This window comes from Oreochromis aureus, linkage group 6 (genome assembly GCF_013358895.1).
Source record: "Oreochromis aureus strain Israel breed Guangdong linkage group 6, ZZ_aureus, whole genome shotgun sequence".
NCBI classification, from domain to species: domain Eukaryota; kingdom Metazoa; phylum Chordata; class Actinopteri; order Cichliformes; family Cichlidae; genus Oreochromis; species Oreochromis aureus.
Genome location: NC_052947.1, coordinates 21244944 through 21265952, shown reverse-complemented (window position 1 = coordinate 21265952; position 21009 = coordinate 21244944). Strand labels below are relative to the sequence as shown.

Sequence of the window (21009 nt, the reverse complement as noted above, 5' to 3'; positions counted from 1 at the left end):
TATCTCTCTGTGCTCATTCCTAATTTTCTGTTGTTTAAATTCTCATACGACCACATGATATGCGGCTACAACGCCGCCAGACTGGTGTTTGTTTTTCTTAAACGCTTGCGCACACGTCTAGCCTTACCGCTACTCTGTGGCTTTTTGTCTGTCAGAAACATCACTTCTAATCAGCGCTGAGATGAAGTGTTGATATGATATGAAATGAAGGTGCGCTCCGTCACTCTAACAAGCAACAAGCCTGCCAGTGTTTGTGGCTTGTAAAAGTGTGGGAGTGTTGGGTTGTTTACAGAGATGTGTGGGCGTCAAGCATGATCTTGTGGGTACGTGTGCGCATTTATGTGTGTTTCTGTTTGCGTGGAGGCAATATTGTTCCTGAATTTGTCAAAAAAAGCCCGTGTTCTTATTGGCGAACCACATCCTGTCTGTCAATGAGTCACACGGAGTAAACAAAGTCTTACCAAAACACACTGCTGCGATCCTGCTCACTGTTTGCACTGCTGAGACATGGAGATCTTTTCCACCTGACCACTAAATGTAATCTAACGAGGATGCATCTCTGTAGTAAAATACTTCCTAATGATAAAAATGATTACAAGCAGAAAAAAAAGTCTTATAATGGTTGATGGAAGAGTTTAAAAAATGTAAAAGAAAAGTGTTTTTTCCCCCACAAAATTCCCAAGAACACCCAGAAGGAGCTGGATGTGGAATCTGTTGTGCTTCATTTCTGTTGTATAAAATTTGCTGGAGCTGAGAACTTTAATAGCCTCCATATTTTCTTCCTCACATTATACAGAAATCCAGGGAAGCATGGGAGGTAAACAAGTCTCCATTACTGCAACGACTTCTTGCATTTTAACCTTTGCTTTCTATTATGTATTATGTGGTACTTTCTCAGTTCTCTGTTGCTGCTCCAACTGTATTGGCAAACTTCAGCACTGGGAAAAATAAATAAATAACTGTGAAACACACAAGTCTTTACTTCACAACAAGCTCCCCTATCTGACCCAACACTTAATATAGGTTTACTGGGTGTGCAGAGCACTAGGATTAGCTTCAAGTAACATTTTATCTAACGTTGTGTTGGTGCTGTTTTTATTTCTTGATTTTATTTAAAGATTTTTGTGGTGTTTTTTTGGGTGGGGGTGAGGAGAGCATATTAAGACTAGAGGCAAAGACAATGGCAGCAAGCACTGATCATAAACTGTCTGGCTGTGTCACACTGATGCAGATACCTGTGAAATAGCTGTGAATTTATCTAATCATTAATCAGATTAAATGCTACTGAACCTCACCTGAAAAGCTGTTGCTCCACCAAGTAAATGCCTCAGGAGTGACAGCAGCAGAGGGAGATGGCACAGTACTCACGTCGGTAGCCGAATTATTCGAGCCTGTTGTTTATTCTCTGATTTACAATTTTAATTCATCAGGAGTAAAACTCTCATGTGTTTGCTGGAGTTTTTAGAATTCTCTCTCTGCACCGGTGATTTGAACATTTTTCCAGGTGTCTGACATTCAAAACTCATTGTTGGCGTTTTTGGTCTTACACCTTTGCACCCTGTAGTGCTGGGATGTCAAACGAATTTTGCATCGAGGGCCACATGCAGCTCGCTTTGATCTTACGGGGGCCGGACCAGTGAGACTCCAATTTCTGTCACTGTGAATTAGCTCAACTACACATTTAATCCCTGAGATATCTCAATATAAGTAAACAGAAGTGCAATCTCAACAGTACATCTCAGATTTTCTGCATAACAAAGAAATGCTACTGAAGTAATGCAAGAAATCTGACTCTTTGGGCTTAAATTGTTAGAAAGTCATGTGTAAAATTACATAAAAAGTTGTTTAATGTAATTATAAAGCAATTTTTTTTGCTAATTCACAAAAATATGCTGTTTTATTTATTTATATATATATTTATTTATTGTGGGTACATTGCAAAAAACCCAGACATTTCTATGGTAGACAGTTAGAAAAAAAACCTTTTAAGTAATTTAATTAATACTTGATGACTGTAGAATGAATGGCTGTGGGGGGAGGCTTTCTCAGTAGGACAAGCTGTAGAATTTATAAAAAATACAGTTAAAAGTCCAAAATTTAGGTCCTACTTCAAATTTTCCAAAGCCATCCAGTTGGCCAGATTGGAGCCTTTCCTGGGCTCATTGTGACCCCTAGGCCTTATGTTTGACACCCCTGCTTCAGTGAATACACAGTAGCTGTGGGCTTATTGAATAACATAGCTTCAGCCCTGTTAATTTCATTTATAATTTTTCTGTAAATTGCTCTACAAAGCATCACTGAGCCCTGCTTTCACTCAGGCTTTTTCTTGTAATGAGAGGGAACGTGTACAGTTGTGCTATATGAGTATGTTATATATGTGGTATGAGGTTATATATGTGGTATGAGGCAGGATAAAATTAGCAATTTATCCGTGTTTGTAAAATTAAAAAGAAAAAAAAAACCATGTGATATTATTCATAACAGACTATAGTTGCTGCTGTATGTTGCTATGGTAATCCTGCTACTGGCAGCCTTCCAGTGATAGATTGATCCAGGACTGGTTATTCTATACACTAGACCCAAAGATGGGAGAAGAAAATCTTTCTTTCTCCGTGTGCGTGTGTGCATGCATGTGCTTGTTTACTGTTGTGTACGCGTATCTTTGGCTTATCAATCTGCGAGTGCTGTATTGATTGGCCAAAAGATATTTCCTCTAATGTGCTTGGGGATGATGGGTAAGGGGGGGAGGCAGCTTTCACTTAGCCTCCAAGCTCTTAAGAGAACATCTATCTATCAACATTTCCAGGCAAGGGGAGGGGTCAGGAGCGGGTAGGTAGTTCGATCTTACTCACTTACACACACACACACACACACACACACACACACAAAGGAGAAGAAGAAGAAGAAGAAGAAGAAGAAGAAGAAGGCACAGGAATCATTGAAATAGCACCAGCATCAAGCAGCCAAGACACCTTAGCAAAGCGAGCATGTTGTTGTTTACACTGTGGGAGGCAAAGAGCTGATACATCTCAGAGAGCTGCTGCTTGGAGCCATAGATCCTGCGCTTTGTGGAAACAGCCAGCAGAAGAGAGTATCGTTAGTAGTGCCTGGGCACAGGTTCCACTGTGTGTTCAGTGCGAGCGTGCAACAATCTGTCCAGTGTTTTGTTGTGTTTTTTAATTAGGACTGTATAGTGTGAACGATGCTCTGTGTAGATGCCTGCTGCTCTGACTCTTGCGACTATGTGATGCATCGTGATGATAACGTCCCCTCGTCCCCCTCCTGCTTTTGCACTTGAGCTCCATTTGCTCTCTTCAGGGCCTCGCACAGGACCAGAGACTCGCAGAGCCACCATTTAGCTCTCAGCAGGGAGAGAGAAAAGAGGGGGAATCAGTCGCTCCTCCTCTCTTATCTCTCACTTAACAAAAGCCTCTGATGAAGACAACAAGCATTCTGCCTCCCGCTCTCCATCTCTCTTGCTCTCTCTCATTTATCTCCATGCTCTCCTCTGTTGAACAGTCAGGGTGCTAGTTGAACATGGCAGCTCTGACACTTTTCACATAGTCCTTTGTTGCGTGTGCGCTCTCACATGCATTTGTGCGAGCGGCTGCATCCTTTTGTGTTCCGCTGCGAGTTGGAGACAGCGTATACTTACGCATGTGTGAGCTTAGCATTCTCAGCACTTATTATTCTTGGGGTTTGTGGCAACGGGCAAGTCTGTAATTACCTTTAGGGTTAGCGCAGTCACGTGTGGGAACGCATACACATTGTGGGCCCACGCTTGCACCCTGCACACAGCTGTCTGGTTTTCATTTCTGGCTTATTGTCTCCAACTAGCACCATAGCAGGGCCGCTTCTTCACTTGTAATGTGGAGGAAATGGGTGAACAGCCTCTCTAATTACACTTCACCCACTGACACTAATTTACATACAAACACAATCACACTCCAATCCAAACCTTCATTATCTCTGGATTCCATTCTGTAGGGCATGATATTTTGGCTGTTATGCGGTATTTCATTCAGGCTCTGTTACTCACCATCACCGCTCAGTTATTATGGCTAAAGTGGGAGCCACGAATTGTGGAACTATCGACTCAGAGTATGACCCAAGAGTGGGGAAAAAATTCTCAAAGTGTGTGAGAACTCACATGTTAACAGTTTGGATGTGTTTTCCACCGCGCTACTATGTGCGCCTTAAAGTTCTTTGCATAAAGTTTCCGGTGAGGCTCTCCTCTCTCTCTAAAGCAGATACATTATCTTTATGCCGTCTGCTCTCTGTCGAACAGACACTACTACAACAAGCTCCATTGTGATGTGAATGAGGGGCCCACCAGCTCCACAGAGACTTGTGTGAGCTAGAGTGTGTCGCTACAATTAGGTTAAAGAGATTGATGAACTACTAGAATGTAAAAAGGGAACAACTTAAAAAAAAAGATTAAAAAAGAAAGAAAGAAACACGAACACTCCCCACCCCACCACTACCACCCCTCATGATTGACAAGCTGTGACTGTTTGATGGACATGTACAAAATTAGGCACGTTGAGGCTGAATCACATGTGGGCAAATATGCATGAGTCAGGGCGCTTTGAATAGTGATTATAAGACATTTCCCGGCACTGGTCATATTCTTTGTGACGCGAACCTGGCTGCAGTCTAAAGCGTTACTCCTTTCTTCTTATTCTTTCAACCTTGAGTACTATAACTTGTCCGAGGAGAGCGAGAGAGAGTCGGTAAAAGCGCGCCATTAACTTGCACCGGTGCGTATCGGTGTGTGACATCCCTCACCCAACTAACACCAACTAAAGGGCCGTTGAGCTTTTACCGGGTCCGTGATCGCTGATGCCCGAGAAAAAGGCTGTTTGTGTCAATCAAACCGAGCCCCAACCCACCCCTCCTTCCTCTTCTATCTCCCACCTCCCTCTCTCTCTCTCTCCCTCCCTAGCTCGCCTCCACTCGTGTAGGCGCTTTTAAACCGCGGCGTTTACGCGCGGCAGCCAGTCGTTTACGGGCACCTCCTGCGTCTACGGATATCTGCCGGCTAATCTTCACCTTAATAAAGGGACAAGTGAGCATAGCTCGTACCGAGAGAGGAGACAGCGGGTGGAGACAGAGTAAGAGAGAGCGAAGAATGATGAAAGAGGGGAGGAGAGCGGATCATTCCGGCTGGCCGCCCCTACTGCTCTAGTGGAGGGGAGAGAGAGAGAGAGAGAGAGGGAGAGAAGGAGAGAGAGAGAGCGAGAGATGGCACAACGCCTCAGCATCCGAAACACACGGGAGTGGTACGCCACCGACACCGGAGCTCTGGACTCATCCGAAGCAGCGTCGCACACTCACCGCTCCCCTCTCCACGCACGGCGGTGCCTCGTGCTCGGTTAAAGGTAAGTGGGCGAATCGGTTCTTTACATAAAGTCCAGCTTGAGAAAGCGGATTGGAAAACTCTTTCATTGCCTGCTGTTAAGTTTGAGTTAGCCTTTTTTTATTCGATCTGCCTGAATCTGTGGTGCGTGTCGCCTCTTTTTTTTTTTTTTTTTTTTTTTTTTTTTTTTTCTTAAGAGGTATTGTTGTCTCCGTGGGTCCAACAGACGCAAGACTAAATTTGTGTGTTTTTTCTCCCACCCTCTTCAGGCTTCATAATATAGTTAGAAAAACTACACTGTTAATCTAAAGCTTCTTTTTTGTCTTTCGGATTTTAAAGAAAGGTCGCAGATAAAATATCACCAGTTATAAACCATCAACAGTTATTTTGTGACAAACACCAAAATTTCCTCTTTTTTTTTTAGCTAAAAACTGCAGTTTTGAAAAATTCAAAGCTGCACAAACTTTTTGTTTCATATTAAACTTGACAAAATGTGCAAAACGAGCTGTTTCCTATTCTGTTTTTCTTACTAACGACAACGGCGCTTTAAGTTATTAAAAAGGGGGCGAAAACTTCCACATGAGGCGTCCAACTGTCCATGTTAATCCAATTCCAGCGCCCTCCTGTGGTTCCAACAGTGGGGCACATGTATGCATAGAGTAACAGGTTCAATCAGCTCAACCATGCCGTTGAGAAACTCACCTGTCCCTAAGTTATAGGCGCTTCTTTATCCGCCTCTTACGCTCCGTTTCTAAGAGTCTCCTCCGCATTTTTCACGCGTGTGTAACTTTTGAACACATTTATCAGAGCTACTACTCCCAATTCAAGTTAGGATGACATACATTTTTTCAAGTAAGTCATACAACTATCTTCTTCATGTTGGCGTAGAGATAAAAAGAATACATTTTCACATCATCCCGTTTCATTTTCTGGTGTTATATTTAAAGCCCCCTTCCTCTGAAACCTTGTTTCTCGTGTTCACTAAAGGCGAGGAACACAGAAGGGTGGAGAACATGAGGAAAGACTATTGATATTCAAAGAGACAGAAGGAGAGAAGAAAAAGAAGGGTGCAAAATGACAGAACTTGGATTGGATGATGGGGGGGGGGAAGAAAGAGTAAGAGATGCTGTGGGATCTTTTTCTCTCCCTGGCTCCCGGCAAATACATTAAGATGCTAATCCTGGTCTTTTTTGTCTCTTTCTATAATTCATTGCATTTTTTTTCCCTCTCTGCTCTTTTTCTCTGTCTCTCTTATTCTTACGCTTTTCTCCCGCTCTTCATTTCCTCTGTACTGTCATGGACTCCCCCCAGATTAGTGCTCCTGGCAAAAGGATTCCGACTCTAATTTTGTGGTATTTCAGATGATTAGGCTCAGAAATAGGACAGAGGTGCACAGAGTTTGGCGCAATTAGATGTATTCTCAGCGGAACTTTATAGGAGTGATTAGTTGAGCCCATATCCACCTCCCCGCACAGCCATATTAACACACAACCAGCTGTTGTTTATTCGCGGGGATTGACTTTTGTGTTGTGTCTGTGCTTTTTTAACTGTGATGTTATTTGTGTGTGTGTGTGTGCCAGAGGTTGGCTAAGCCCTAAGGATGCGAGTTGTTTTCAATCAGCACAGTAGTTACCAGCTGTGCCCTCACATTCCCCAGGGTGGCACAACCAAGGTACACACACACCCGCAAGCAGGCACGCAGAGAACTAATGCATACTATTCAACCTTGCCCGGCAAATTCACTCTTTCTTCTTTTCTCCTTGTCCCCTTTCCCTGCAGATATTAATCATCGCCCACCTCCATCTGCGCACGTGATTCCACTGCGAGGACTGGGAGTCGAGCACCTCGGCTGCTTTGCTTCAATCAAGACCTTTGTTCCCTGACATCCGGCACAGCTCCCTTATCCGACTGCCATGGTGACATGACACACACCTGAGTGGCTTTGTGGGTTTGCTCCTGTCTCACGCCTAGTCAATCGCTCGGGTTTCCGGAAACGCTCTGTCTCCTGGACTTGCTCGCTAGACTTCAACAAACTACAAAAGACGTCACTTCTTCCTGCGCACGACCCCTCAACAGGTTGCAATGACTGTGGCCGTCCGATTCCGCCGCCATTTACGAAGGCTCTTACTCCTACTGGCCTCCTGCTGTCTCGTCTCGCTGCTCCTCTCTGCCTATTTTCTCTTTACGAACTCCTCCCCTTCCATGCAGCTCGGACAATCCCCTGAGCCCGCCTGCTCCCAGCCACTCTCCATGTCCCCTTATCGTCAGCTCCCGTACCCCTACCCTCCCAACCCTCCTCACACACATGTCTACACTGACCAAGTAGTTCTGGTGCTGGTGGAGTCCCAGTACTCCCAGCTTGGCCAAGACATTGTAACTATACTGGAGTCGGCACATTTCCAGTTCCGTATGGAGATTGCTTCAGGAAAGGGCGACCTTCCGCCACTTACAGAAAAGGGCCGTGGACGATTTTCGCTCATCATTTATGAGAATCTGTTAAAGTATGCAAATGCAGACACGTGGAACAGACAGCTGTTGCATCAGTACTGTACTGAGTATAGAGTGGGCATCATTGGCTTCTATCGCTCCACGGAAAACTCCCCATCTACTCTCAAACTGCGAGGCCTACCGCTGGTGCTTAGGACCAACCAGGCGCTTTGGGACTGCTGTGTGGTCTCTAGTTCACCTCTTCTCCACCTTACCAAACCCGGGACAGATCGAGGACCTTTACCCGGTGAAGACTGGACCTCATTCTCCTCTAATCACTCCACATACCAGGCGGTGCTGCACGCACGGGCTAAGGAGGGTGGAGGCGCAGGCAGCGGAGATAATTCAGGGCCTGGGTTCAGTCAAGGCCTCCAGGCGACAGTGGTACAGGACATGGGACTATACGATGGGGTGAGGAGAGTGCTTTTTGGCCAGGGACTGGCCTACTGGCTCCACAGACTCATCCTGGTGGATGCCATTTCCTACCTCACAGACAGGAAGCTTACTTTGGGTCTGGACCGGCACATACTGGTGGATATAGATGACATTTTTGTGGGGAAAGAAGGGACACGCATGAATGCCAAGGATGTGAAGGTATGATGGTGCTGGGGCGTGCGTGTGTCTGTGGGATAATGTGCATTAGAGAGAGAAAGATAGGGATAAGGAGGAGGAATTCATGTCGGGTCAGTTGAGTTGGATTAGATTTTTCATTCTGGTATCAACTTCTAAAAACAGTAATTGATGGCAGTGCAGCGGTGGAGATAAGGAGGTTTTGCCGATTGCACTGTAAGTCACCTCAGCAGAAGATTGTTCCAGGAGAGTATTTTAGAGGATTTTCTTTTCTTTTTTTTTAGCTCGGGCATGAGTGCTCTGAGGAGATATTTGGAGGAGCTTTTGTATGTGTGTAAGGTCCCTGTGTGTTTGTGTATCAAGTGCATATTTGTTGGGGTACAACGAGAGGGTATTCTCAAATGGAGATTTAGCCAAAAGAGGCCATTTAAAGGAACAAAGATGTGGTGTGAAAGGGGGAAACAGGAGGGGTAAGAGAGAGAGGGGGAGAGAGAGAAAGAGAGGTAGTGAATGAGCCAGTCAAAAGATGAATGGCATTTATTCCTCTTTTCCCACGTTCCTCCTCTTAGGAAAACTAAAGGAGAGTCAGCCGTGCAGCCTGCCTCTCAGGACAGCTATTGTTTCAAAACACACGCTTGCATGAACAAACACACACACACACACACACACACACACACACACACACATATATATGCAGATAAAGAGCCGTGCACCTATGTGATGTATGCGTGGCAAAGTAAAATATTTCCAAAGACTTAAAATCTTGAGTGAATGTAATATTTATGAGAGAAAAAGTATTTCATGTTTGCTGGAGGGTGGATAAATCTCCCCAGCAGGAGGAATTTTGTTTGAAATCATTGGTCACATTCTCCCAGTGCGTTCTCGCTCCGAGAGGTTCAAGCAAAATAAATTGTGTTTTGGGGGGTTTTCATGTATGGCAGTGTGTCTGTCTGTGCGACTGTCGGAGGTGTTTGTGTGTGCATGTCGGGGGAGGACTCTAAGGAAGGTGAGATTTATGCTGCTATGTGGTTACGTGCATGAGCTAAGAAGAGAAGAGTCTGCTCATCACCCTGCAGTCACAGGATACATATACGTGATATAGAAATGTGTGTGTTTGTGGTTGGTTGCTTCCTGAATCACTGCTTTAGATTAGAATGTCACTTTCACCTGTCCTGTCAGGCACTGACAAAAAAATGAGGCACCTGTCCGTGGCGGAAATTTGGGCCGTAGATGAGAGGAATGGAGAGGGCTGAAAAAGCAGGAATGCAGTGTGTGGCAAAGTGGAGAGGAATTCCACCCTTGAATATAAAAAGGATGCTTCTATCCAAAAAGGATAAAAGAGTGCATATTCACGCACGGTCACACACATGTACCTCCACGCACCGACGCGGGCACACTCTCGCACACATTGCTGAGCGCATGCGCGTTCACAAAATGAACACACAAATGCTCCCTAGTTGGAGTTTTCATTTTAAGTCTGCCTGACTCTTCAGCTTTGTAGCATAAATATACATGAGGATGAACCAGTGCCATAACAGAAGGGCAGGGAGATGCGCACGGAGTAAGCGATGGAGAGGAGGAGATGGATAGATAGAGAGAGATAGGATCTGGAAAAAAAAAAAGAGGGAGGGATGCCATTTGAAACACATTACCTCCATATTTCGACTCGTCTCTCTCGACTTCAGGATAGCTGGCAATTGCAGACAGGAAAGCTCAAGGAAAAAATCAAAAAGGAAAATAGTTTGAGGGCGGGAGGGGGGAGGTAGAGAAAGTTGGAGCACTGCGCCCAAGGGAAGAGCTAGCAGCTAACTTTGCATTTTCAGAGAAACAAAATGCTGAAGGGAAATGAGAAATCAGAAGGGAGGAAGTAAGGCAGCAGGAATATGATGATTTGTAGCAGCTGTCCCCTCAGAGACGGACAGCCTCGGGTGGAGTTGTCAGATTACAGTATGAGTAAGGCAACTTACCACATGCACCAGCAGCCACAACATTAAAACCACTGACAAATAAGCGAATAACTTTAATCACGTCGTCACAATGCCACGTTTTTGCTGGGAAACCTTGGGTGTTGACATTCAGCAGCAGCGGCCTACCCCAGCGGGGGTAAAATGCACACTGCAAAAAGTGGTCCAGTTGAAAAATGACAAAAAAGAAAAAACACAAAGGTGTTGAGCCAGCCAGCAAAAATCGACGGAGCATCTGCAGAATGAGCCAGAACAATCCCGACTGACAGAGGCAAACCTGCTCTTATGTGTCGAAGCCGTTTTTTTGGAGGCGATATTAGGTGATGTTAGGGCTTTAACATTCACAATGACGTGACCCACCCATTCATTTCCCCTGTTTTCTGCTACGTCTGTCACGGTGCAGCGACTGAGTAGTAAAAGCTGTTGCTTAGATTTCAGATGGGCTCTTAAAAACAAGCCTGTCCCTTCGAGCAGGATGTCACTGAAAAGCTGTTGAAAGGGATGACTCATATTAGATGACCCTGTGCGTAATATACATCTGGCTTTGTGTGAAGGTGACAGCTGAAAAAGATGAACACTAGCGGAATTCGGCGAAATTATTTTAATCACAAAAGCGAGCTGTCTGCCAAGGTCTGATGGAGATAGCTTTATGGAGTAAAATATGTAAATTGTTGTTGATTCAATTTGGGTCAGAAGTGACCGACTGATGACCGTGATGATATTAAAGGCCGCTTTTATCTCCCATAATCAAGCGCTTCGAAGGTCTGTCCAAGCATTTTTTTCATATTTCATAATGGTTTAATTCAACCATGTGACATCTGACATATGATATATATATAAAAAAAAAAAGAAAGATACCACAATAACTACTTTTGAAGGACAAATACAATCCTCCCCGGTGCTTTGAAAGCAGCTTATGTTCAACATCGCAGCAAAGTATGTAACACGGAATGTTATCGACCAATTAGTGGAACAAGATGTTTGCAGGAGCAGTGCTCAAAATCCTTTTTTACCTCTGCAGAGCCAACATTCAGTCTCATGTTCTCTCAGAGAGGAGACTGGAGTGAGACAGAGAGAGAGAGACCAATTAAAATGCCACCCTCCTTCTCTCTGCACTCTTCATTAGTCTCACCCCACGAGTTCATCTGGTGACAAACAATACCTACACCCCCCCCTTTCTGTCTGCACACACACTTACACACACAGCTGTATTTCCTCTATTAAAATGATTCACAGGGAGGCACCCCACGGATGACATTTCTCAAAATGAGGAATGATGCCAGTCAAAAGCTCCCATCAATGATACTTGTGCCAGTGGTTGTGTTTTTTAATTCATGCGTGTAGGTTTTCTCCTCTCCTCCGCCTCACAGTGGTCCTCAGGGAGGTGTCAGATCCTCATCTTCAGATCTCTCTTTATCACCTCCACCTTTCCGCTCTTCCACCTCCTCCTCCTCCACACACCTTCCTCCTCGCCTGAGTCATTGATCACTATCTCTGGCCTATCTGTATTCCTCTCTAAGCCTCTCTCTCGACTCCCTTCTCGTTCTCTTCCTCTCCGAGGTGTTTTCTGTAGTGGCATCATCAAGTTTAGACGAGACACTCGTGTAAACATGCATCTTGCTTGTGGATTCAGAAGCCATGACATGCACATTCTTTCAGAACACGGGGCTGCAGTCATCTGAAAAAGATTTTTTTGGATTGTTGTGTTTGCAGGAAGAAAACAAAAGCCTCCCTGGTTTGCAGGGTTGCCTCATGTCAACACAGAACTTTTCCGTGTTGTATAACCTCTCCCCCCATATTCCTATGCATATATATTCAATTGTCCAGCGCTAGACATCATATCTCAGTCATCATATCTGAGGAAATTGCCCACAGTTTACCATTTTTTTATGTACCCCCAGTCCACATCTTGCACTCGTAAGAAACAAATAGTTGAGTAAATAAGATTAAATTGTGTTTACGGAAACAGAACTGGGCAATTCTTTTTTGCCATTTTCATTTTTTTTTTAATTTAGCGAGTCAAATAGTTGCCACTTTCATGTGGCCTAATAAACCGTAAAGTACCATTTTGTCTGTAAGATTGAATAGAAGGCCCGGTTTTTGCAGCGTTCCCTGACACAGGGCCGAAAACAATGCGTGGCACGCAGGTTTGAAATAAATGTGTGAGCTAAAGTCTTTTATTTTAAAATATCCTTATAATCGCTTTGATTTAACCTTAAATTGAAAACAAAAATGGCATTACACAAAATGAGCAATATACAGATTTCAGTGAAGGTTTTTGGCTTAGTTGTCTCTAATTTATTGTGCAATCCTATTTCGAGTTAATCTTTAGACCCAATTAAGTATGATGCACATTTGCAACTTAAGTCAATCAAACTAAGCTCTTTCCATATCCGTTTACCAGTTTGCCAAATGCTGTTACGTAACTAATGAATTAAAAAAGACATAAACAGTGGATGAAAGATTAAACAACAAAAAAAAAAAATCAGTGCAGAGCCAAGGAAATTCGAGAAAGACGATTGATTAGGGTCTTTTGTTACAACAGGCACACAAAGCTCTTTGTTTTTGTCTGTGCTACAATCATTTAAAGCACGCACCCTTTAGGTAAATGACAACGTTGCAGGTGGGAAAGAAGAAAAAGAAATTATATAGAGGATGCCAGAGGAGAGCGGGATAATGCTTCCAGCATGATGCATCCTGACATCTGCTCTCACTCATCCCCCCGATCAGGGCGAGAGAAATGATCACAGCCAGCCCTGCAGAGAACTTTTACAGATATGCTATTAGGGAAATGAAATTGCAAGATTAAATTGTCTTTATTTAATTATTTTTTTAAGACAGTCACCAGTGTTGTAAAGAGTACTGCAAAGAAAGCATTTACCTATTTAAAAAAAACATATATATGTATATATATCTTTATAGCTCATTTTGTTTAATTAACAGTTGTTGTCAGTGCTCTAGTTTTACTCCAATTAAACTCTAAGAATGTGGCCGTGGGCCATGTATTTTCTCCCACAAAATGAGGCAGGTTTTGCAGTCACTGCAATCACTGAAACTCAAACTCCTTGAGGGGCTGCCAAGTAGAATTTAGCGTGAGTATGGCGATGCCAAAGCAATCACAAGTACCTTGGAAACGTAAATGCAAGTGAATAGATGATTTAGTAAAAATGCTTCAATATAATAGGCTACACTGACTTGAATCTGACAAGTGAGCGTGGAAGTGGAATAGGGACGGGAAGAGTGAGCGAAGGGAAGGCTGGCATTAACTAGTGCGGTTTTCTTTCTGCTCATCAAATAGAGATGCCTGACCCAGTTAAATCTGCTGGTCTAGTGTTAACATTACACGCACATACAGTGTAGGCACAAAGCACTCATGTAGATGAATCGAGAACTTTGACCTGCTTTGTTTTCGCAAAGAAATTAAAACTCGATAAGTGTTCCTCTCTTGTTTGTTGTTTCTCTCGCCTTCGAATTTACTTGCGCGTAAAAAAAAAATTCTACTTAAAATAAGTTATTTTATAATTGCTCTTATTATTTTAGATATCCCAGTGAGCCTTAGAGCTGTGGAAAGGAAAAGGAATGGGGGGAAAAAGAAGCAGTGCAAATGCAAGAATGACAGAATGGGGATATGGTGAAGAGGTGGTTGCTGTAAAGGGTTTTTGAAAGGCAGTGAGTGCCAGCTGTCCAGATGCCTGTCTCCCATCTGTTTGAACCCCAACATCTAGCTGGCAACTCTTCCTGCACACACACATGAAAGTACACGCACCGACGCACACTGCCACTCGCACATACACAGAAACAACTGGCATCGCTTCTGACACTAGCAGTGTTAGGAAGCAGTGGGATTGGGCACAGAAATTAGGGCTATTGCTCGACCGCTAATCCCAGTGTGTGCGTTTACCTTCATCGCTCGGATTGGAAGGATCTCTCGCGCCCTGCATGGTCCTGCCTCCCAACTCTCACTTTGCCTACCAGAAAGAATCACTTTTGGCCAGTTTCAAAACTATTCTCAGGATCCAGCAGACACTCGGGCTCTGTTTTTTTCAGCTCCCCTAAGAAAACCAGCACGAGGAGACGTCTCTGTCCCTCAGAGAGACAGAATTAGTTTGAATTCAAGAAGTGAACTCCCTTTATTATTATTATTTTATTTATTGCTCACCATGTACCCACGCTTCTCCCTGCTCATACCTGCACATTCTTTAGTGGTTCCATAAACTCTGAGAAGCTGGGTCTAATTTGAAGGCAGTAAACAGCAATCATTCACCGAGCGCAGTGGGTTCTTTTTTTGTTTGGTTTTTTTCCGATTAGTCTTTGCTTTGTTTTGTTTTGCTATCACCGAGGCATTAACAAAACACTCTGTCTTCTTTGTTTCTTTTCAGCTTTCTTTATTAATTTCCCACCAAAATGTAGCTTTTGAATGGATTTGGAAAGCCACTCGAGAACTGACGCACGGTTGAGAACCCTATCTCAGTTAGCAATTTGTTGCCGGTAAAGGTTTTTTTGTAATTGCCGAGTGTTTTGAAAAAAATACAAACACCTCCCTGTCAGTTGCTTCTCTGATGTTTACAATGTGAGAGTTGGCTCCTGAATAGCAGCGTCTTTGATGCAACAATTTGTCAACATCACATTGTCCCTTTCACAGCGCTGCATGTCAGAATAATCCTTTTCAGGAGCACTCAAATTAGAATCCCTCAAAAAATGGAACATCAACAAGAAAAAAGAGTTTAAAAACATATTCTGCTCACAATTATGCTGCGACACAATAAAAGTATGTGACGAGTCAGAAATGGGAGGAAAATATTTAGTGAGACACAGGTTTACCCTTATGTGGGTCTAATCTTTCAGAGGACCTGCATGTAAATGGGTTTCAAAAGCAAAGGAGAAGATAGGTTCTACTTTTACTTCCCTCTAGATAAGAAAAAACCATGAGATCCTAAAGTATCTGCACACAAAACTGTCCTTGAGGTTTCTACAGAGGTAAAACACAAGACGAGGAATGGAAGGCAGTCGGGTCATCACGCTTCAGTCTCCACCTCTTACCAGACGTGACCCCTTCAGGCCTCCAGAGCAGAGGGATAAAGTCCCAAAAATCCATACGATGAAACAGAGATGCCATGATACTGACTTTCATAGCCAAACATGCTAAAAGCAGCAAACATTTTCTTTGTGACTCTTCTGTTTCCTCTGTGGATGTTTGGTAACAGAATACAAATGAGACGTTCAAACTAATATACCGCACACTTGGACACACACCTACGCCGACTCTCACAGTTATCTACACACGCGTTAATAATACATTTTGACCAAGTGCATCAGGCAGTGTAGATTGAGTTACCATGCAAAGCACTCAGCTACAAACTTAATTTAATTCTTAAGTCTTTCTATCCACACGTTGGCTCGCGTGTGCATGTGTGCGTAAGATATAGAGGATGTCATAGCAGAGTAGACAGGGGATCAGATTAGGGAATTGTGCACATCTGTCAGCATGCAGCCATCTTCAGCACCATTAGATTAGAGTTAATGAAGACACTCCACGCATGTGTCTGTGTATTTGTTGGTTTGAGAGACACACTCGGGAGGAAAGAAGAGAGGGGAAAACGGAGAGCGTGAGTGGGGAAGACTGCCTGGAACCAATTCCTTGCTCTCAGTTCAGCTGTGGTCAGGTCTCGTAAATCACCGAGGGTTCCTGGGGATCGATTAAAAGCGGCATGACAAAGATTGGTAGTGGAGATGTGGAGCTTATAGCCCAACAGAAAGACCCAGCAGACTGAGATATAAAGAGAATTACAGGAGTTTTATGTATAAACAAAATATTTGCGGGCGCAAACGGCGAGGAAGTGCAACGATAGCAAGAAGAGTGTGAGAGCGCGGGAGAGGGAGCAGGGGTAGAGGGCTATAGAAAGGGAGAGTGAGCGCTCTTTCCTCCATGGTGCTTTAGCCTTCCTTTCAAATTAGAGCAGCCCTGTCTCCTGAGAATGTGACATTTTCACGGAGCAAGCGAGGGAGAGATGGAGGTTGAGAGAAGGGTGGGAGGGGTGGAAGACAAATGGGGAAGGGGGGCAGAGAGGCAGCTGCAGGTTCTCACAAGTGGGAAGATGGAAAAATAGAAGGAGAAAGGGAGACAGAGAGAGGCAGCAGGGATATTCAGGGTTTCACTTGGTAATGTTAGGGATGGATGGAAACAGTGATCAGAAGGGAGGAGACTGTGTGTGTGTGTGTGTGTGTGTGTGTGTGTGTGTGTGTGTAGTGGGGTGGGGGTATTAGTCCACCCTCCAGAGGCTACTAATGCACTGACCTTCATTAACTTGCATTACTGTCGGTGTGTGTGTGTGTGCGGAGTGTGCGACTCTCTTTAGTTAACACTCATTACAGAGTCTTTGTTTAAAGGCCAGTAAACTAATGAAGTCATTAAATAAGTGAGGAAAATCCCGATTCGAGCATTGAAACTAGAGATTGCAGAAACTTTAAGTACGGGAATGGAAGACTTGTGCGCATAGAAAACAAAAGACGAGACTTTAATAATGAGACACAGTGCAAGAGCACATTGGTGACTGCTTCCATTGAGCAGCCATAGTTTAAGCACTCACGCGAGCACACGGCCATCCTGGCAGCTGTCGAAGGAACAAGTGCTCGCTTAAATATACATCAAAGAAACACAAGATCTAAAACCAATTTGTATGTGTAGACTCAAGCTGGGGAGAAATAAACTTAGCATATTGCGTTTATTTTGAATCTATCTATCTGTCTGACTGTCTATCTGTGTTTACAGGCTCTCCTTGATACTCAGAAGCAGCTTCGTTCTCAGATCTCCAACTTTACCTTTAATCTGGGCTTCTCTGGGAAGTTCTACCACACAGGTGTGTTTTCTTATGTTTTTCTATCTAAACTGTGCAAAATACTTTAAATATGATGAATACAAAAAATGATGTATACATATTTAAGAGAATCAAATAAAATAGAATAGGATAGCCTTAATTGTCATTATACATGTACAATGAAATTGTGGATGCTCCACACCAACTATTCCTCCCCCCACCCAACCGGTCGCAGCAGATGGCCGCCCCTCCCTGAGCCTGTTTCCGCTGGAGGTTTTCTCCTGTTGAAAGGGAGTTTTTCCATACATGAATCAACATGACACAAATACATCTTTATAGTTTAATTAATATTCCACTAAGGTGACACTAAGAAAGGGAACTTATTGCAGAGAAGTATAAACTACACTGTTTTGGTACAGGTAGCAGCTGCTGTGAACCAACGAATACAAACCCTTTCATCACCATTTTAGGACTTGGACACTAAATAGTTTGGTGTTTTTATGATAAGCCTTAGTGACTTTATAAAGAATACTGCAAAAATGTAGGCATAATGTGTTCAGTCACATAGAAGAAATGTGAAGGATTTATTTGATTTATTTGAAACTTCAAATGAATGCAAAATGATGCATGTGTAACTATATGCATCAGAACACAGAAAACAATCTCAGAACATACCACCAAGTACTGTGTAGTCCACTAAAATCACACTACTTACATTTAGCAATTACTTTATTAGGTACCGCCTGTTCAACTACTCGCTAATGCAAATATCTAATCAGCCAATCATATGTCAGTAACTCACAGCATTTAGCCATGTAGACATGGTCAAGACAGCATGCTGAAGTTCCAAACTGAGCATCAGAATATGGAAGAAAGACAACTGAATGTGGATCTCAGTGCAGCAGAACACCTTTGGGATGTCGTGGCGGGGGAAATTTGAATGAGCAGCTGACAGCAGGACGCAGTTGCTGTCGTGTCAGCACGAAGAAAAATCTCTGAGGAATATTTCCAGCGCTTTCCTGAATCTATGCCACAAACAATTCTTAAGGCAATAGAGGGTCCAACACAGTACTAGCAAGGTGTAACTAATAAAGTGACCAGTGGGTGTATATGTATAGTATATCATTGTGTCTAATTGGCAGTGACATGGCATGTAGCTGTGACTATTGAGAACGTGTTTATTTTTGCGAGCGCTGACAGTGTGTTGCTGGCCTTGCTCTTTCAAAAATATCTGAAATAAGTTTGAAGTAATTTGATTGAGAACACTAATGCAATACTGGACAGTATTCAGGAAAGTGAGAGATGAAGGGTACTGACACACAAAAGTACACACTGTTTTAACAAGCTGTGACATTCAAATGCGTCAACACACTAACAAATATTTTTAGCGTTGAAAAACGAATAGCAGTGAAGCACGTGTAAAATAACAGCAGTGTGCACAAAAATAATGAGAAAGCCTAATGTCGGTGGGGAAATGCATTACTGATTTGGGAACTGCGTTAAGAACAGTGAGAATGACGTTTCTGGTGTGAGAGTTGCACCAAAGCGATTTAGAAAAACTGTAATTTTCGAAATTATGGCCATAGTTAGAGACCATCAATCAGAATATGCATTTGGGAACAGCTACCATATAATTTTCAAGTAGCTGGCGTGTGACGAATACACCTCAGTTTCTTAGTTTGATCCACGCATGACAGGTCACACCTGTTTGCAAAGCACCAGGATGGTAACAGGCTTTAGGATGGGACTAACCATGGATGTAGCTACCCAGAACAGGGTAGCTACATCCATCTTTTTCATACAGACTATTTTTTTTACAGGCGTGTTAGCTGGAATAACGTGACCCACATGGTTCTAATTATAATTATAGTGTGCATATGTTATCACATCATCACTAAAACCAATATATGTTATATAATAGCTTTAAATTTAAAGTTGCACAGTAACACATTTAACACATTTATGAGGTTATGACATACTGCATTGGATCCTCCGCTGCCTTCTGGCTCCAAGGACGGTGCTTATTGATTTTCTACTTAAATTGTCTAAATCTGCAGTAAGAGAATGAAGGTGTGGGATTCACTGGAAAAGAAAAATCGAGGTGAGGCTGAACATGATTATAATTAGAAGAAATCTGATGCAGAATAGAACACATCTCCATCGCATCTGTTATTGCTATGGCATCACTTTTCATCACCATGGTATCGGACCACCGTATTTAGCAACACAACCTTAAGACAACTGGGTTGCATAGTGATTCTTATCTAACCCTACACCAGCAGGAAGCTAGCAGTCATGTGGACGTAATCTGAATCTGCTTGTTGTTGTAAGGTGCTTAATGCTTTATTTCTCCTTTTGCCCTGTTCTGTTTGTGCGTTTTTGTGCACGTAGGCACAGCGGAGGAGGACGAGGGAGACGATCTGCTACTGAAGTATGTAGATGAGTTCTGGTGGTTCCCCCACATGTGGAGCCACATGCAGCCTCACCTCTTCCACAATGAGTCCTCACTGCTGGAGCAGATGGTCCTCAACAAAGAGTTTGCTCTGGTGAGATGGATGGGCAAGCATGCACACATATTTCTTTCACCGTCTCTGTCAGTGTGGTTTTCGTCTTGCGGGTCCTTGATCATGCGAGTTTCCCAAGACTGCACTTTTTTCAAGGGCATCTATGGCGACGTGTGGGGCTGAAAATGAAGCCATTGAAAAACTGCAGTTCCCTGAGTGGCCACATGAGGATGGCTTCAAAAGCGAGTCAGCCCCAAAGATTATTCCCGTGATAAATTGCTCAGCTTTAGAGCACATGTAAACATTTTTACAGCCATTTTTGGTCCCTATAGATAATTTCCCTTTTTATGCCAACTTTGCAGGGAATTACATTTTTATAAGTCACCAGTTTGAATTGCATTCATGCTTAAAGTCATGCAATAATAGAGGTGTGTCTGGATTTAGTGAATTGGAGTCATTAAAATTGATCCCTCGACTGTATTTGAGGTTTTGGTGCCTTTTTCATATTGTGATTTGACATCAAACATGATAATATATTCAATGTAAACTGTGCTATTTTTTGTTTGATGATATATTTACAAATGTTTGGGGAGATTACACTTCCTGCTAAACAAATTAGTTGCATATGGGCATGTTTTAACAGACTGAGACTTGGTTGGGGCGCAGCAGCGAAGGAACAATTTTGCTTCCGACAGACAAATAAAATGTAATATCCCTGCTGGGAATGATGCACTTATTTTAAAAGACACCTGAGTCCTATTTAATGTCTCCTGGTTAATCTGAAGCCCTCAAGGTTGAGTGCTTTTTGTTGCTCTGCACTGCTTTATTTTGTCTGCTTTGTTAGTACCTGTGTGTATGTGTTTGTGTTTGCGTGAGCGAGCAAAAGATGATTTGTATGACCGTGCTGGAATTCGGTGTCACACACGCGAGACAACGAGGAGGGGTTGGTTCATGCTGTTGAAGGTGAGCGTGAACATAAAGTCTGATCACTAGCCTCTGCTGTACACACACACACGTGCACGCTTCACTCCTTCATCCCCTTTGGCCGCCGATGCTTAGCTTTGACAGTGTGTGTAGGTGTGTGTCAGAGCAAAGGACAACACCATCAGTCTTCGGGATGCACCCGGCAACCATCCACCCTCACACACACACATACACATGCTCGTACAAACTATATATTTTTTTTAATTTCCAACCCGAAGGCCAGCATCATAACAAACACGGTACAAGGCACGTGCTTCGTCTGCAAGGTCAGGCTGTTTATGTGCTACAAAGTCCTTTGTTTGGGAGCTGCAAACGTGCCATTATTT

At 43.3% G+C, this 21009-nt stretch overlaps 1 protein-coding gene across 3 annotated transcripts in view; it reads left to right on the top strand.

The window, feature by feature from the left end:
• The first annotated feature begins 4993 nt into the window (after positions 1 to 4993).
• The window catches only part of ndst3 (N-deacetylase/N-sulfotransferase (heparan glucosaminyl) 3), a 47982-nt gene continuing 31966 nt past the window's right edge, over positions 4994 to 21009 (top strand). For 2 of the 3 annotated variants that reach the window (XM_031751041.2, XM_031751042.2), the window contains exons 1-4: positions 4994 to 5381; positions 7139 to 8440; positions 17150 to 17237; positions 19587 to 19741. In XM_031751041.2, the coding sequence (XP_031606901.1) occupies positions 7442 to 8440; positions 17150 to 17237; positions 19587 to 19741 (1242 nt within the window). In that variant the 5' untranslated portion in view covers positions 4994 to 5381; positions 7139 to 7441. Of the gene's footprint in view, positions 5382 to 6939; positions 7032 to 7138; positions 8441 to 17149; positions 17238 to 19586; positions 19742 to 21009 lie in introns of all 3 variants that reach the window. The other variant, XM_039613906.1, reaches the window with a different exon arrangement.